Genomic DNA, 18,934 nt, shown 5'->3' with positions numbered 1-18,934 from the left:
TTTATTTTCAGCTACAAACTGAAGTCACGTCATCTGACCCGCAGGCCGTTCACTTTCATCTAACCCATTTTTCAAATTCAGTTTAACAGGCTCAGAACATATGATTTTATTTTTAATGAAACAGAACTTCACCACCTGTTTTACATCTGATGGGATAAGAACAGAAGTTCAAGGTTATAAAAATAACAAGAGTAAGTTGACAGACGTTGAGTAAATAGTCGATAAAATACAATTACCTAGTCAAGGAATCTCAAATTGCAGATGCTGAGTTGCATCACAAATGGATTTGACCTACCTTTAAAGAACCATATTTAACTAACAGGACCCCTTGCATCTCTTTGATAGCTTCTCATTAAATAATCTCAGGAATCTAATTCAAACAAAGAGTAAGTCAGTCCAGGGTATCAAGTTCTGTTTTTTTAATGGCAGGTTTGGATATGACTTCCTTTTCCTGGTCTTAATTCCTTAATTTTAATTGTCATTAATTTTAATGTCCAGGGCATCTAAAATCACCCAACACTTTGTAAAGAGGCAGGCTAGACAGTTCCATCCAAAGAGATCTGTGACAAAGACCTCATCCTCAAGAGCAGTACAACAGCAGGAAGGAAAAACATGAGGATGGTCATGATTAGCACTGCAGCAAGGATCACCAAGAGAATTGTCCAAGTTGTTAGGATGGTTTCCACCATGGCTTCCTTTCTCTTTGGGTTCTAGAATCTGTAAGAGGGAAAAAGCTTCACGTGAAGTCCATGGCATCACCATTGATATCTGGAGCTACTTGCAGAGACCAAGGCATGGAGAGGGGGAAGTTCTTCTGCCTGGACATTGCTTTTTTGGCTAGGTAAAGGTTCCCCATTCAGAAAGTTTGCTGTTGGTACACAGTGTTGCCTTCAAGGTCAAACACAGAACATGTACCCTCTCTTCTTCTAAAATACTGGTTTAAAGGAACATACAGAGATTTTATGCTGCTCAAAATTTGTGGGAATAAAATGTCCCTCATTTCCCATAAACAGAAATGTAGGACAGGCAACTATGCCACCCACCAACCTCCATCCTTCATTGTTTCAATATTTCAGCAGAACTGACCTCAGGAAGACAAAGAGTGTAGGGAGACATTTGGAAACTGTCCTCGGCATTATGCAAAAAGGGCAGAGTCTATGTAACTTCCTTTGGTTTAGGTGCTATGAGGAAAGAGAGGTTTCTCCTCATTTCAAGTGACGAAAACAACTCCCACGCCCCTTGATAAACTGGTTCTGTAAAAAAAGTCAAGAATGCCCAATCAACCTGTAATTTCAACCATTTTTTAAACTTTAAAGAACTTGAACTATTTTTGGAATCCCTGTCACAGCCATGTGGCTCATTTTCCTCCTGACTAATAGCCTTTGGGTGGGAAAGAAAAGAAAAAGAAAAAAGAACGATTTTGATGAATAGATGTTTTGGGGTGTGTACCTGTTTATCCATTAAGGATGAAAATATGGCATTCCAGATGTTATTTTTAAACTTGCCAAGGGAATGGCCTGCCTATAGGCGGTTTCATGAAGCAGGTGCTTTCCAAAATGTACCATAATTTATCTTCTTCCTCCTTTGGGTTTTCCCAAATTACAAAAACCCAGATTTTCTTTTGAAATTCCTATTGGTGCTGGCATAGTGATCAAATTGAGAAGCTTTCCCATGCAGTCAATGAGTTGTGTGTTTTCCACAGCCCTGTTTTTTTACCCTTGACTGTTTCCTAGCTCCTGTGCTTAGCTACAACATTTTAGGTCCATGTGAAATTGGGTGAAATTCAGCATCTCTCTCTCTCCCCCAGCCCACATCCTTCCTTGCCCCCTTCACGGAGATTAATCTTCTGAGGTAGGGAGCTTTGAAAGTCCAGGTGTTTCTGTATTTATTTAGAATCAATTGCCTTTCACTCTCATCTCTTTCCCCAAAGGGTTGAGAAGGGCCTTTGTTATACAACCTTAGCATAACATCCCCAAGTCTGTAGCCACTCAGAAAGTTTTCTGAATATATTTGTTGCCATGTCATCATGCCACCATAATTGCAGCCACTCAGAAGGGCTTGCTCTGGCTTGCAGGTTTACTGTAATACCGCCATATCCATGGCGCCACAGCATCTGGGGGCATTTGTCTACCTTTGCAATTGATCTTTCTTTCCATGTCCCCTTGCTAAGAAAGGATCTTTTTTTTTTATTTGCAAACTATCAGCCAAAGGGTGACAAATACATAGATCATAAGGAGGAGCAGTTTCAAGTTATTTTCTTTCATTTTTGAGGAACGGATTTTTGTTAATTGATGGCCCAGTGCATTCAGGGGAGATCTTGGCCAGCCTGGAATTGTCAATGTTGCTGACATTCTTCAGAAGCTTGAAATTTGCAAACATGTCCAAGACTGTAGCTATGGGAATATCAGCCTATATTTTAAAAGGTAAATACAATTTAGAAGTATTCCAAGTTCATGTAAATATGCATTACAAAAGCTTGTGAAAAGAACAGGTTAGTTCCTTGGGGAGTCTCTTTGCCTTTTGAGAACAGGTTTGTTTCAGGACCTCTCCTTCCCTTATAAGAACCCAGTTTAGCCTCTGAGTTTTGTAGAATTATAAAGGACCCCCTCTTTGGGGGGTGAGAGAAGAAATGTGTATTATTAATCAAGCCCCACAAAGCTGAGTTTAGAAGTTAATCATCTGGAGAAGAGAAGTGAGTGTGTGTGTACACACATATATATCTAATAGAAGAGAATATATGCAGCTCAGGGTTGAACTGTGGAGTCCTTGGGGTGAGTGGGGGTTCAGGCAGTGTCCATGAGCAAACCCCACACTCACTAGCACTGATGATGTTGCCTAGTTGGGTAACAAAATGTCTGCAAGCAAACAACCAAACTCAGAGAACACCAAGGACTGTCTCTCTCTTTCTCTCTGTCTCTCTCTGTATGTGTGTATATATATACACGCACATATATTCCAGATGATTGATTGAAGGAGATAGATGATAGATAGACAGACAGATATAGATAGAGCTTTTCTTTTCCAGAACGAACAAGTACCTTGTTAACTTTCTTATTTAAATTTATAAAATACTTACTTGATTATGAAAGCTGGAGCATAATTAGTTTATCCTTGAATAATTCCAGGAAGTATAATATTTAACAAACGAGAGGTGAAAAGAGGTTGAAGACCCTGCTGAATAGTATCCTCTCCCAAATGGCTTCTCAGTTTTGAGCCAAAAACATGACATAAAAGATCTGTATGTGGAACTTCCAAATATATTTCCTTTGGTTCTAAATTGTCACCAGGGATAGAGACTGGTCTGGATTACGAACATGTTGTTAGGAAGGATCAGGTTAAGTCCATTGTTTTGATGGTTTTCAGCTGCAGAGAGAGAGAGAGAGAGAGAGAGAAGGAGAGAAGGAATCAATAGGTGCCATAAAGAGATCATTTGTCACATGTAGGTTGACTCCCAGAAATAAGGCTGTTTGGAGTTTCGTTACACATGTTTGCATGTAGCATTTGGTTAGCCTTAAAAGTTAGGGAAATTTCCATCTGAGCCAGTTCTAAAGAAGAGTAATCTATTGCAAATGCTGACTTTTGGAATAAATAATATTACTGATGATCTTTGAAGTACAGCAGATTCATATTCAAACACATATTTAGGCATTTGAAACCAAAGAAAGTATGTTAGCAAATGTGGTTCCAGGCAAATCTTATTCAAGATAATGGATATTTATTTGCCTTGCAAAGTGCTTAGCAGAACATGGTTTATTGTCTATTATTTTAGTTATAAGGCATTTTGTTTGAACGCCCATTCCCCACAGTAAACAAAAAGAAGAAAAACAATGCACAGCCTCTTCTAGATTTTCCCTGTAAACTGAATAATATGAAATGACACAAAGTAGTTGACCAGGCTTTGCATAAAAATCCAAAGAGACCTATAGAGAAAGATTTGGGAAAATAATACTATTTTCTCTGCACATGGCCTCACTTGAATGACACTTCAGCAGAACTGCTGTGGAGTACCAGTCCTATCTTTGCTGTAAAGAATAGTTTGTTAAAACATAAAAAAGAAAAAGAGGGTACTATGTACCAACTTAATGTTCTAGAGGAAGAGCAAAATAAAAACAAACCAATATACTGAAGATACTCATAAAAATAATGACAAAAGAGGGGGATAGGGATCTGCCTGTAACAGCAGCTGGATTTGTGCAAATCGGGGAAGGAAGTTTTTGTGCCACAGAAATAAAATATGATCAGGTACTAACAGATGCCCAAAGGCATCCCTAATTGAAAAGTTGGAAGTTATATCTGTCCTAAATCTCATGGTGCATTGTTTTACATCTGTTTGTTTAATATTTATATTTCTTTCCTTAATTATCATCTTTAAGAAAATGCATAGAGTACATAGATACATACATCAGGATCCAATGTGTTATCTTGGTAAAGATGTTGGTCTAGGATTGGGGAGACCCCAGATCAAGTCCTCTTTTATCCTTGAAGTTCTCTGATTACTTTGGGCAAGCCAGTCTCACCTACTGTATACACTGCATATCACATTTGTTGTGGGGACAAAATGGAGATTCTCAGATGAGCTAAGATCCTGGAGAAAAAGCAAGATATAGCTCTAGCCCCATAGATACATCAAGAAATAAGTCATGGTTTGTCTTGCAGTGGTCACCTACTGTAACAGGAAGAGGGATCCTCCAGATTGTGTGAAACTATCGTTCTCAGCCACCTGAAAGGTTAAGGCCTGTGCTGATAGAACCTGGAAGTTCCACAACTTTTGGAGGTCTCACCCTGCGCTTGAAATATATAAAGCATTGTTCACCCTCCATTTCCTCCTCTGGATGATGAATTTGCAATCCCAATAAAAAGAAAAAGAGCAAGAGAGATACAAACACAAAGAGTGACAGAAAGAACTATATCCTACCAAGCAAAACAAACAGGTGAGAAATGGGTTTGTGTAATCAGCTGTGCTTACAATAAAACTACTTTTGTGTGCAAGTTTATGCTTCACTTTTGTGTTTTTCATCACCTGCGTTCCCTTTTCCCTCTTGATTTCTTTGCAGATGGTTGTAGAAGAAAAAGAAAAATCCAAATCATGTATTCAGACAATACGGAAGGTTGACAGCTGATAGAAATGGATGGTGGAAACTGTAGCTACTCAACTGTGGGTTGTCAGAATCTGATTTCTTGTCCAACCTAACTTCCAGTTGTTTGTGATTCTCTCTACAATATCTTCTAACCAGCCTTCCTTGCTCTGTGAGGTTGCCATATATTTAGGGGGTTCTTAAAATTTTTTGGCAATGCATATCGATTTCTTTTTTTGTAGGAGGATTTAAGAAATAAAGAAAGTAAGAATAAAGTGATCAAACAGATGCCAGAAGTTATAAAATAAGGTAGGCAATGAAAATGACTATAAGGGTGGATAAATATTCAGTATGGGGTCTTCATTCGAGGTTGATTTTTCAATTATACCTCTTAAGTGTCTTTCCAGATCAATCTATCTGGGAGGTAGATTTGAATCATGTAATCAAATCTGATGCTTCAGATTGATTAGGTAATTTCGATGATTGCTATGCAGGCACCGAAAACTTTCCCCCCAAACTGAATTGGAAGACTGAATCAATGATTAAGTGATTTGGGTGGCCAGATTGAACCCATTTTTCCAAATTGAATCAGAATCCTGGTTTGAATCAGGTTGCAACACTGAATCAAATAGATGATGGTTCAGATCAGATTTTGCTTGATTCACTCACCCTTGACAATTAGTGTCTTTAGGAAGTGTAGTGAACAACAGAGTTCTATTGATAGTGAGGCTCAGAAACATGCAGACTATTATCTCATTATTCTTCCCTGGAGTGAACAGTTCTAAGTGTTTAGCTTGTACTAACTCCTTTAACATACAAACAAAACTGACTGGCTTTATAATAATGGCACATTTAAAAGATGCAAAACTCTTCAAAATATCTTTTAAGGACTTTGTACTTTTATGCCAGTGTGTGGCTGGTGGAACAGGAACCCAGGCAAGGAGATTAATATCTTGCTAGAAGGCATCCTGTTGTGTTTCTGACAAAGAGACACTTCTCCTCAGGAGACTGGTAGCTCCTGTCTCACACCCTTGAACCGTATGTTGCCCCAGGAATAGTTTCTAAATTAAATATTTTGCAATGCTGCGTTAGAAGGTCTGTGCTTTTCTGTCACAGATAAATACACATTTCACCTGCCTTAGAAGAAAAGTGATAAATTGCAAGATAACATTGGTGGTCTGGCCCTTGATGACGCACTTAAAAAAAAAAAAGCATTGTTCATGCATAATTAGGGTGATCAAATGCAGAGCTGGAGAATATTCCCCTTCATTTTTTTTATTTTTTTTATTTCATTTTATTTTATCTTTTGGAGAGGGGAATAATTACTTTTACTGGATAGTTTTGAATGATTCCAAGTGCATAGTTCATTTGTATAGACAACTGAGCATCACTACATGAGATATTAGCAAGTGGCAAGAAATATGCAAGAAGGAGTTGAAATACCCCATTTGAACAAATCAGTTCTAGTTTCTCTTCAGATCATACAGATCTTTTGCCTTTAACATTCCCCTTCTTTCAATAGGTGTGACTTAATAGAGGAATTTCGGGGTGGGGAGGGATTTTGCTTCACCTTGCACAAAAAGCTGACCTACTCAATATTCCTCTTCAGCAACATTATGAAGGACAGAGGACTTTTCCATTTCCAATGAGGCCCATGTATTTCTTCTAAATGTGATACCTGGAAAAGAAGACATTCTATTCCTATATCCATGCTTAAAAGGCTGGTCTTACCAGCAGGTGAAATTAGAAGGAAGCAGTTGCTTACCTGTTGTCAAACTGTTTCACCTCCAAGGTTGTGGGTCACAACTCCAAAGGTGCTTTCCCTGTTTCCATTCAGGCTGTTAAGCAGCAGCAAAACTTGATCCATCTTCCAAGGATGTTATGTTCCGTCTGTGTAATAAAGCCATAAAAAAACAAGGGAGGCTTGTCATCGCTCAGAGACTGATGATCAGGAAATAGCTATGATAACAGTACAAGCAGGTAACTATTTGAGTTGAGTACATGTATCACCTCCCACCTGGTTGTTCTTAAAGTGACACAGTCCTTTTCCCCCCCAGAAATGCCAAACCATTATCATATTTCAAGCTGCTTCCACTTTGCTTCTTTCTCAAGGTTTCTACAGTGTCCTAATGATAATAGACTGGACAAGTGGTTGCTCCACCATATAGAGTTTGACAAGAAAGACAAATGAACCATTTGTACATTAAAGCCCATTGGCCTTGGAAACGGTTTGGGTGTTGTAAAAATAATTACTGCTGCAGTGATTAAGGTCACCCTGGGTGCTTGGCTCCAATTACTTTTCAGGCAGTGTAGAAGAGGAAAGGGAGACAGCTATAGAATTAGCTGAACTTTGGATTCTGCAATCACTTGGTTTCTGATTTCTAAGAGACAATAGCATGTAATAGAAGGATGGGGAACACGTTTAACTGCATTTGAGGGATACACATTAGCAAGAGGTCATGTCCATTAATATACAGGGGAAAATGTTGCAGCCCATGGTGCACCCCCCAACTCACAGCCCTCTCGAGTTTTCCCAGAATTGGTACAGCTGAACATTTTCATATTTTGGGGCTTAAGGCACATTTCCTTAACTTTAAGGTACCCATTTCCTTTGAGTAAAAGCCAGGGTAGTGCCCTACCTGATATACATGTGACACCCCGACATCTCCATTCCATTGCTAATGGCTGCTGTTCTACTGATCAGCATACCTATCAATGAGAAATAAATATGCTTTATTCTGTAGAAATTAGTTGAAATTCCCAGAAATGGTGGTAAAACCAGAACGAGTCACAAAACATCCTTGAATGGTCTGAATTAGCTGGTTTACAAAAGCATCTGGGTATGTTTTGTGAGATAGTTATTTGATTTCAGAACTGCCTTCTTTGGAAAGCAACTGCCAATTACTTACAATGTAGGTTTGAAGTTTCTTGCGAGACATATATGGATCCTCCAAGTCACAGTGCTCCTAATTTCATCAAGCATTGCACGGGAGCTTTCTAGAAGTGGTGCAATGTAACTATGCAGAACAGATTATAGCCTTATGAACAAGCTTGCATGTATACTTTAAAAAATGACTAGATGTGTTCCCCAAGCCTCTCACAGTTGCAAGAAGCAAAGGTGTTTTTTATGCTTCAGTCCTGAAGATCACCAGTAAGATGAGAATAGATACAGCTGGCTTCATGCTGACCTTTAGGCATTGTACATTCTGTGTTTTGTTCAGAAGATTTGTTGCTTCCATAGAGGCTGAGGCAGGTAAAGTAGACTTCAACTTGAACATTTCTAGTGCCTTTTAGAGTCTTCGATACCTGTAAGTGCAAGGTATCTTGCAAGATCAGGGTGCTGACTGGTTGGGAATGAACATTTTATATTTATCAGTGTTTAGGTTCCTTTCCACTTAGTTTGAGAGGACATTCTGCCTGATACACCTGCTTTAGGACTTAGATGGAATTCCCAGCATGAAAAGAAAAGCTCATTCATAGGATGATCTCCTGACTCATTAAGAATGCCTATCAGTTCTCAGATTCTGGAGGTGTATTAATTGTAGAAATGGTTGCACACATATACACACATGCATCACCTATCAGCCACTATCAAGACAGAGGGAGATGGTAAACAAACTGAAGCGAGAGCTGAGCCCACTTCTGACTGTGTAGCTATGAAAGTCCCTGGGGCAAAGAGAAGTTAATACTGCCTACACTGGAAAACAAATATTCTGCCTCTTCAATAAAAGATAGACACCAGGATTGCCAATGCTAATAATTTGGCATATCTGTGCAAATACTGCCATAGACGCCACTATGTTGAAACTAGAAATGGGACTATTTAAGATGGCAACTACCTTGAACAAACAGCTGTAAATCCTAATTCGAGTAAACAATTCAACCTCAGACTAAATGTAAAGAAGATATATTTGTCTTGAAATAAACGTGGTGTTGAACTGACCTTGGTAGAAGTGAAATGCCCCATTGGCAACCTAGATACAGCTGCACAGATGGGAAGACATCAGTTGACCTATCAAGAAACAGAGGATCTGAAGATAAGGTGGTCGCCTTGCAATGTCAGACCATTCTAAAAGAGTCTGATATTCTGGATCCATTTCTTTCAGGGTTTTGGCCTGGACAGGGTAGGGAAACTGCTTTGAACACTTTTGCTGGAAACTGGATAGGGGAGTATGGCACCACTAGGTCACTTGGACCTCTTGGTGGGTTTTGAGGCCATCAACCATGGTTCCATCCTGGACCACCTGCTGGGATTAGGCCTTGGGGGCCCAATTTGCAATAGTTCTAGTCCCTTATCAGGCATTATCCACAATATGATACTGGGGAACTGCTATTCAACACCTTCCTGAATTTCACCATTGACCTGTGGTGCTAACCATGAGACTTCCCACCTTGCAGTGTAGACTGGAAATACTTAATCCAAGGAAGAAGACTTTAAGAGCTCTCGTTAATAGCATTTATTAGAAGGAAGGTCAAGATTACAACACAAGAATTCTAGTAAGTACCCTATTTTCCAAAGAAATACCTATATTTAGGCACATTAAGGCAGCAAAGGTTTTCCCTGTTTCCTTGTGCTTTTTCAGAAGCTTGCCTAGTTCATGAAAGCAGGGCAGTTTCCATTTATTCTCTGTTTTGATAATGCTCATTCCTTTTTTCAGTGTGAGAAATAATTCTCAGACTGACTTATCACCACTGACCCATTGTGTTTCAGGGTTTCATCATGCCTCCCAAGCTGTTCAGCATCTACGTGAAACCTTTGGGGGAGATCATCTGGAGTTCTGCAATGAAATGTTGACAGGCATGCAGATGATACCCAGCATTTGTTATCTTTGGACACTGCCTAAGTTTGATCACTGGCTGGAAGAGAGAGAACTAGCTCAAATTAAATCCAGACAAAATAACATGCTGCTGGTAAATATCTGGACTTGGGTCTCATCCCATGCTGGATGGGGCTGCAGTTCTCCTGAAACAACAGGTTTGCTGCCTGGGAATGCTCCTTGGCCCCCAATCTGGACTGGGTTTAGTAAGAAGAGCATTCGCACAGTGACATCTGGTGCATCAGCCGTGTCCCTACCAAAGTCTGTTATTATAGCAGTGGAGATCCACACCTTGGCTATGTTCCTTTGGACTACCGAGATGCCTCTTACGTGAGGCTTCTCTTGAAAAACATCTGGAAGTGCAAACTGTGGCATATGATCATATGATACTTATTCTGACAGATCTTCACTACTTCCTAGTTGCTTCTCAGGTCCAATAAAAGTGTGTCAGAACCTGCAGCAATGGAAGGAATAGCCAAAAGAGGACTGATTTATTGGGGATAATAAATGCTGGGTTTGCTTGCTTTGATTCTGCCCATTGTAACGGGTGGGGTGGGGTGGGGGACTGAAAGAAGACAGAGCCGGTGTCATCTCGAAGGCTGGGAAGCAGAGGTGTTATCAGGGTGAGAAATTCACAAGGCCACGACTCAGTGAGAAAGAAATCTGGCACCAAAGAAGAAGGGGGAGTAGAGGGGGTAAAAGTAGAGGGAAAGTTACGCGGGCTTTAGTTTTAGCAATGCTTCGCTTAGAGCTGCATGTACCATCCAACAAAGGAGATTTTATCTGAACCAGGCCTGGTTTCATGAGAATTCTTCTGAATTGGGATTTGGACATTGTGGACTTGACAGTGTGGATGTTTTTACAACCTTCAGTGCCTCTAAGGGATTGCCTCTTCTTTAGGAACCCGCCCAATTGTTAAGGTCTCCAAGTCAGGCCCATCTGAAGATGTCCTGACTGGGGAATCCTAGAGGTATCATTTCTGTTTCTGAACACACAACCCTTTCAGAAGGAGCTTGGCTTTTGTGCACAGGACACAAATGAAAGCAAGGGAATTGCAAGTATTTTTTATTGATTTTCCTTTTCTTTTTTGACAGAATAATCACAGTTGAATCAAATTACCTTTTAAGGAGCATTTGATCATTACATTTTGCTGATGTTAACATCCCTTTCTTATATGGAGCTTTGAAAATAAACCCGCACGCTTAAGATTTGTGGTGGGGTTGGGCTTAAAATTCACAGACGGTGAGGCGATATGTATCGCACGTTTTGTCATTCCAAGTGCCATCGCGGTACATTTCCACGCATTTCTCAGATCCTGAAGGTTCATTCTTATACCAGTTGGTAAAATTCAAAGAATCCCCATTCCGGAAATGGAATTTCCCAGGATCATTGCTTTCAATGATGCCCAGATAGGCATAAGTATTATAGTGTCCCACAATCCTCTGAATTGCTTTGTTCTCGTTCAGGTTTCTTGGTGATGCAATGGAACCATGAGCTGCTTGGCAAGTTGCTTCTGTTTCCTCAAACACAGATGTCTTCCCGGTAGAGGCAAAGAGCTTATCACCAGCAATTGCAATCTTTCCATCCAAGGTCAAAGCTGCAAAGGAATTCAGAAACCTTGCTTATTTCATCCAGATGGCCCCAATCCTGCCAGCCTTTTGTAAAGCTTCGAAGACCCATGGAGTCCTTGGTGCCCTCTGAGCTTGGTTGTTTCCTTGCAGACATTTCATTACCCAACTACTGAAAGCAAACAACCAAGCTCAGAGAGCACCAAGGACTCCACAGTACAGCCTGAGCTACAGATGTTCTCTTCTACTGAAGACCCTTTTGAGTTTCCCCCCGCCCCCCGGAGGTTTTGGGCATTGGGACAGGGTGTTGGGTGAGCCCATTTTGAGAAGTGGATTGATGGATTACCCCAAGTGCAATGTATTTTTGATTTCTGTTTCACTATTTTGTTACTGATTTCAATTTAAGCTAGTTACCCTGTGTTGTGTGGCAAGTGGTTGGCTATACAAATGAATGAATGAAAAAAAGTTAAATAAAAATGATTTCTTCATTGCTCTTTTTCTCTCCCAAAGCTAGGAGAGTCTATATTCACTTTTCCAAATGATGGGAAATCACAAGTCTCATTGAACTGAATTGTTTATGAGCTCTCACTATAGGTAGTCCACATTTAGCAAACACAGCTGGGACCAACTACTTGGTCATTAAGAAAAGTGGTTGCTAAGTGAAACTGTGATGGTCCTTATGACCTGGCTTCAGCTTTCCTTTGCTTACAGACCTGCAAAGGTCATAAATGTTGGAATTGGTTGCAAAGTTACTTTTTCACCACTGTCATAACTGTGAACGGTCACTAAATGAGGATTACCTGTAGTTTAGTTCTGGGTGTCCTCTGATCCATCAAAAAATTCAGGTTCAAAGATAAATAGATTTACAGAAATTGACTTTATATAGTTAAGTTGATAAGTAGCACCAAACCTAGCTGTATCTGAGTGGAAATAAGAGACTTCCAATTTCCTTTCTGTTTTTGTTCAAAAATGGCAATAAAGTTTCTGAGTTGCTTTTTATGATCCCATTAAGATAAAAAAAACAGTGTCTGGACTGTGCTATGGCAACCTGCTGATAGAAGCTGCTATCTCATGTATAAAAAATGGTATTTATTGCTTCAGGGAAGAAACGGAAAATGGATGCTATCCCCACCAGCCACTTTTTCAAATAAGCACATTTTGGGGGAGCCATTTGATGAGAGCACCCATCTAATCCTATGCAAATTTTAGATATAGTCACCAGGTCATCCTGGCATCATGTAAGTCCACCTGCACTCTAATATGGAGGAGACCAGACTCCAGCTGAATCTTTCATGAGTATTACGACCCTGTCATGTATTTGGTCTAAAAACAAAGGCGTGGTAGTTCAGAAGAAAAAATCAGTGAATGTTACAAACTCCAGTGACCTCGGAATGATAAGGTGAATAGCTACTGAAAAACAGAGGCACAGTCTGGCTTCAGGATATCACATTCTTTATCAGTTAAGTAAAAGAAATAAGAATAAAAACAAATCACCCCCTATTAATCTGGGGAAAAAATGAAAGATGTTAAAAATGTACCTCTTTCCATTCTGGTGATTCTGCACTGAAGTTCTCTGAGGTCGCTTTCTAACTGGGGATCCTGGCTTGCAGGCGTACCTGTGAATGAAGAATAATGGAAGTTCATTGTCCAACAGCTCAGCTGCAGTTATTATTCTGTTACTTGATTATTTGATCCTGTGAAATTAGTTGAGACGGTGATTTTCTTTAATGATACATTTGAACAAGAATCATTAATAGTCTGCTATTGGAATGATTCATTGATTGATTTGTAGGCCTAGAGTATTCCTTTAGCCTTTCACCTGAATTGGATGGATTTTTGGTATATCAAATGCCTTTTGGTGTCTTTCCTATTTTGAAAATGATCAGAAATTGTTCAGAAAGAGATCTAGAAGAAAATCATAGTTCTGCCTATTGCATAATTCCAAGTTAGTAAACCACGGCTGCCATCCTGATTTTTTTAACCCCTCCTGTGGATGCCTCTGTCTGATGCTCTTCCAATGGATGAGACCAGAGAAGAGTCCCTGAAATGTGACATTTCCTTCCTTCCTGCAACACTGTGCTGCCTTCTTAATAGAAGAGGGGAGGGGGGAACCTTTTTCCTATCAAGAAGTAGAGATCCACAGGGAGAAAGAAATCATTTGCAGACCAGCTTTCCCCCTTTCTCTGAACTTGCTAGCTTTTCCCCATGAAATGTCAGCCTGCTCCCTCTCTTTGTTGGCCATTGCTCTCATCAGATCACCTGTTTGGGGTCTCAATTCCTAAAAGCTATTGTAGCTGCTTCAGGCAATGTGGAGAGTTTCTTCTCTCTGGCCAACCTTTCTTTTGGGAAAGATTGGGCCAGTGAGTCCATTCCCTCAAGTAATCAAGAAATCCAACATGATCTTCTCACACTGGAAGATGGGAGACTTATGGGACTGAAGCATTTGTTAAATGGGGGATTTACCAAGTAATAAGAGGAATGTAACTTCAATTCACCCAAACCTTTGTCAAGTATGCTAAGCCACTGAAGAAAAAGCTAACCAGGAGGACACTATTTGCTAACTACAAGGAGAGGGAGGATGGAATTGGGCTGAACTTCATAATTCCTTCCCTACCCTGAGGAAAATGTATGTTCTAGAAGGTTCCCTCAAAACTCTGATGCACGGAGAGGCTGAATTATGAAAAGTCTGCAATTCAAACACAGCTACTTAGAAACAAGCGGTGGGTTTCAGCTGCCAATGTGTTAACAAGGGACTTTCCAATTGCTGGTGGAGGGGAAGGAGGTCAAGAAAAGTCTTCACTTGGTGGTTCACCAAAGCAAAGGCAGCCTGATTTTCACTCTTTCTCATTCCTGCCTGGAACCAAGTTACAGAGTGACAAGAGTCATTAACACAAGGGGAGCAATGCACAAACTCAAACTCTTTTGAGTCTTCCTCAAGCATTCTCCTACCTGACCCCATTTACACAGGATTGGCTGCTTTAATTCCTACAGCCCTGCAGAGATGACCAGGTTGCAGTGAATGGATCCTTCCTCAGCAGTTCTCCCCATGTTGTCTCCCCACCCTCCATGAACCGAATGTTATATTTATCAAGTTACTTTTTGCAACAAGTGGCTCTGGTCATCCACAAAAGTATTAATAAGGAGCTCTTGCAAGGCCCCTCCAGCAAGCCCCTTCATATTGGTATGCCAGGGTTTGCAACAGGTATGTGTGTATATATGTGTGGGTGTACTTTCAAGTCATTGTTGACTCCTGGGGACTGACTAGACAAGTTTTCTTGGAAGACTTTTTCAGAAGTGGTTTGCCATTGCCTCCTTCCTAGGGCTGAGAGAGAGTGGCCGGCCCAAGGTCACCCAGCTGGTTTTGTGAGTCAGGTGGGTCTAGAACTCACCATCTCTCAGTTTCCAGCCTGGTGCCTTCACCACAACAACCAGCTGGCTCTTGTAGTGATCTAAGACTAATAAACTGACTGACTGGTGGGTGACCTTGTCAAAGGGAGCATGCAGGCTTTTACGTAATGAGGCTCTGGGTGATTTCTCAACTTAACGTTGGAGTAACCTAAAAAATGTTTTACTCGGCAAGGTTTTTCAGAAGCAGTTTGCCCTTGCCTCCTTCCTAGGGCTGAGAGAGAGTGGCCGGCCCAAGGTCACCCAGCTGGTTTTGTGTGTCAGGTGGGTCTAGAACTCACCATCTCCCAGTTCCTAGCCTGGTGCCTTCACCACTACACCCAACTGGCTCTCAGGTCCAAGGCATAACCCTGTTGAAGTTCAGGAAATACTCGTGGATGTTTGAGCCTCCCTGTTTCGTTGGTAAACCTTTGAAGGCACTCAAATTCTTCATCCCTAAAGGTTAACTTTGGCTCTGAAGAAAGCAGAGGTGGGACTAAGGTGGGACTAGAACTCCTGGTCTCCTGGTGTCTAGCCTGGTGCCTTCACCACTACACCACACTGGGTGTTTCCAACAGGACAGAAAAATATTTAGGGGAAAAACAATACTTACTTCCCCCCAGAGTCTAGATATTGTTAGTGCCAATAATATACAGAATAGAGGAGGAATGGATTACACTGAAGTAAATTATGCAATCTGATGCAAACACTAGAACAACATATAACCCTGCAATATGTTTTGTTCTGAGTTGCATCTGCTCTTTGAAAATGTGAGGAATTTTTCAGAGATAAATCAGTGCTGGACTTCCTAGGACAATAGATTCCACAAAAGAAGGATCCTTAATTATAGAACATTTTAGAAGTTACAAATCTCACCAAGGATTCACTGCCCCAGGGGAAAACTGAAGATGTTGGGATGCTGGATTGAGATTTTAAAATGAAAAGGCAATATCTTATGGTCTAAACTTCAGAGTGTTGATTTGATTCAGGAAGAAAATATCATTTTCTTCAACTCCTGTATCAAGCAGAGTCTGGAGCAGGTGTATTTTAATTTAAAGTGCATGGTTCCCTCTAGTGGCTGACCTTATACAAGAAAGGCTGATGAATTTGAGATGTTGCACATACTCATTTTATGCAAGATTAACCAATTGAACAAGAATTAGTCTTCTTATTCATAAGCATTTCTGCAAGGGGCAATAAATCAAATAATTAATATTCTATAGTTGAGGTCTGAGTCATGATTTTGCATTTCACAGCACGCTTGTGGTTTAGAATTTATGGCCTCACTTAATCTGAGATCTGTGAAAGATCTGCATCGCAGACAAACAAAATTTCAAAGCTACAGAATTCAGTATGGTTGATTCTGGTAATCCTCTCCTCTTTTACCTTTTGGGAATTCTCTGGGCTATACACCAGTGAGCATATGTTACACTCTTACAGCAAATGTTCATGTGTTTCAATGAACGAAGAACACTATAGTTTAGAGGTTTCTACATAATGGTTTAATGTAGATGTGTCTACTGGGGGGAAAAGAGGAGATAATAAATGCAAGAAAAAAGAAAAATAAAATGAACAATTCAATTAAAGACAAAATTAAGATTTAAACCTAACACATGTATAGTTTAAATTAACTGACAGGTTAGACCCTGCTTTTTAAAAGAACCAAGCATGTTTACAATAACAAACTTCTTATACCAATTGCTTTCTGAAGAAAATCCTGTTCTAGAACTAAGGAGCTTTTGGGAAAAAACAAATCAAGCTGATGTGGCCGAAAGCTGAATGGAGTTTGCTTTACCAACCTCATTCCACTTACTAAACACTTCAGATATCTCCCCCTGCTTGCGTCTTCACCTGCAGCACAGGTGTGCATAGGTTTTCCATCCAGCTTTCTAAGTAGCCATGCTACCTGGCATTATGGGACTTGAAATCTGACATATCTGGAAAGCACCAGGTTGGGAAGGTAAAGACAGGATTGTGGAGCAAAACCAATAAGGATCTTTGGATTGCAGGAGGCAAACATCTCCATGAAGTCAAGGGCTCTCATAACTGATTGCATCTGTACAATAACTCTCACCCACATCCGCATAATTTAGCCTGTACTTCAAGGTGAATAATCTCAGAGAGTTTGTCTCATCCATTTTTATTTTGTGGAATAAGTTCCTGTTGATTTTTACCCCTACCCCTCCCAACACCCTGGGGGCTTGATTAACAAATTAATAAGTAAGGTCCAGTTGCCTAAGCAACACAACAAAACACAGGAAAAGCTTGGTCTCCTTGTCATTTAAGGATGCCGAGAAGATGATCAAGTTAGTGGCCCTAATTATTGTCTGGATGAAAACAATTTACAAAAATAGGGGCGCTTCTAAAACCTTTCAGAGGGCAAGCCTTCTATTATGATGAGTGTGCTGGAAAGTGCTCTGAAACTTTTCATCAGGCAACACAGGAAACAAGGAGATTTCAAAAAGGGAAGGGAGGATACACGTGTCATCTGAATGGAATTCTGAATTGTGCAAAACTAGATGTAGAGACAAGTATATCTGCCCAGGGCTGGGAACCCAGGAAAAGCCCATGAAAAGGATGATACTCCATCACCTGGTGGACCAGGAACTCCTCTCTCGCCTGGTTTGCCCCTTGGCCCTTGAGGGCCAGGAGATCCATTTTTTCCAGGAGGTCCTTGGGGTCCTGTTCAAAGGAAAACATATACATGTAAACCTGTCACTCTCTTTAACATTCTTGGGCACTGATTTCAAATTTCAGATACAAAACAGCACTGGATTTTCAGTAGAGCAGTTTGTTGCTCTGTTGTCAAACCACAAATGTATCTTGAACTTCAATGATCTGAATTCTCAAAAGTTGGGGTACACAATCTCTATCACCATTCTTTTTTTCCCCCCTATAATATTCAATGGAGAAAACAGCACACGGTGATATCAGTCGATTGTCCCCATTGCAAAGGCATTTTTAATAAAATTGTACTTGTTATTGGATTTTAAAAATAGGAACATTATTTTCTTTATAGATTTCCCCTGTAAAATTCATCTTTAAAATCTAGACACAAGAAGCCACCCAGAATGTTCGGTTCATTAGCAACAGGATAACGTCTGATTATTTACAACCTTATCTTTGATCATTTAATCATTATTATTTAATCTTTTGTTATTTCCAAGCTTACCTACACAACTTATCTGCGCATGGCCTGCTCCCAACAAAGCAGCTGCTATAGCAAGGATATGAACCAGCTGGGGTAACAGCATCTTTTTTCAACCAACTAAATGAAGAAAAGTATTTTCAGCAGATGGGCTTGCATCAAAATGATCTTTATTTCCAAAATGACTCACACAAATTGAAAAAGAAGGGTTGAAGAGTCTTATACCTAGATACAATATGCAGGTCACTTAAATTAGGAAATCACATGATTATAAATAACATCAGCATTGTAGGTGGTGAAAGGCAGAACATAGGCTAAGGGAGCTCAGCCAGAGCTACAGTAGTCAACCTTGCATACTTTAAATAATGTTTCCTTCATAATCCATACCTCAGTTTTGCACTTCTGTTATGAAACAGCTGCCTGTATTTCTGGGGACAATTGGATGCTGCAAAGCGTGCTTATGGAGAGCATAAGTGCACATTGTCACCTAAATAGTCTCACTTTGACTGGTTAAGATCCATAGCATTGCATTGTAGAATATCTCTGTGCTTCAAAAAGGGTTCTCAACCATTTTCTTTGCCACAGATATGAAACTGATATAACTTCAGTATGGGAAGATAAAGTCTCCTTCAAGTTGAACTCATCTCTTGGTGACTTCACAAACACATTCACGTAGCTATCATGTAGATTTATTTAAGTTGAATAAGTATATTTGCTTTTGCTTCCTCTCATATAAACATTATTTTCATAACCAACTCTTTATGAGAGTAGGGTGGGCACAGCCTATAAGTAAGTGTCGCTAAGAAAGAATATATTTGTTCTATGTATCATCATTTGTTTAGAAAAGATTTGATGCTTCCTCCCTCTTTAATCAAGTCATTTTATTTACCTCTCTTTATTCTACTGGTAGTTATGATATTTTCAACAGCAGTTTCTTTAAAC

General features: G+C 40.1%; 1 protein-coding gene and 1 long non-coding RNA gene across 6 annotated transcripts; both read right to left on the bottom strand.

The window, feature by feature from the left end:
* On the bottom strand, positions 1-7,020 carry LOC103059004 (uncharacterized). Of its 5 annotated transcripts, none has more exons than XR_003084454.2 (6): positions 6,841-7,020; positions 6,646-6,753; positions 4,402-4,585; positions 3,077-3,363; positions 1,087-1,253; positions 1-717 (listed from the first exon to the last, which is right to left on the bottom strand). It is a non-coding gene; the product is annotated as an uncharacterized LOC103059004 (long non-coding RNA). The 5 variants fall into 5 exon arrangements; XR_015793615.1 differs by having other exon boundaries at positions 1,087-1,181; XR_003084457.2 differs by having other exon boundaries at positions 6,664-6,753.
* A 4,098-nt stretch (positions 7,021-11,118) lies between these two features.
* On the bottom strand, positions 11,119-18,098 carry LOC112540367 (pulmonary surfactant-associated protein A-like). Its single transcript, XM_025165140.2, has 4 exons — positions 18,017-18,098; positions 17,437-17,526; positions 12,999-13,076; positions 11,119-11,489 (listed from the first exon to the last, which is right to left on the bottom strand). The coding sequence occupies exons 1-4, from the start codon at positions 18,096-18,098 to the stop codon at positions 11,119-11,121; spliced, it is 621 nt and encodes a 206-aa protein (XP_025020908.2).
* Positions 18,099-18,934: the final 836 nt, after the last annotated feature.

The sequence above is a fragment of the Python bivittatus genome, unplaced genomic scaffold (assembly GCF_059951505.1).
Source record: "Python bivittatus isolate LINGU-HERP-01145 unplaced genomic scaffold, Pbiv_v1 ctg000050_np1212, whole genome shotgun sequence".
Taxonomy (NCBI): Eukaryota; Metazoa; Chordata; class Lepidosauria; order Squamata; family Pythonidae; genus Python; species Python bivittatus.
Note: the sequence above shows the minus strand (reverse complement) of the source record. Positions and strands in the feature narration are given on the sequence as shown.

Bases quoted from the DNA above. Each gene is read 5' to 3' on its own strand.
- LOC112540367 (XM_025165140.2), bottom strand. From the start codon at position 18,098: ATGCTGTTACCCCAGCTGGTTCATATCCTTGCTATAGCAGCTGCTTTG. The intron at 17,527-18,016 runs GTAAGCTTGGAA...TCCTTTGAACAG, and splicing joins TGCGCAGATAAGTTGTGTAG to GACCCCAAGGACCTCCTGGA. The intron at 13,077-17,436 runs GTGATGGAGTAT...CTTCATTCACAG, and splicing joins AGGAGTTCCTGGTCCACCAG to GTACGCCTGCAAGCCAGGAT.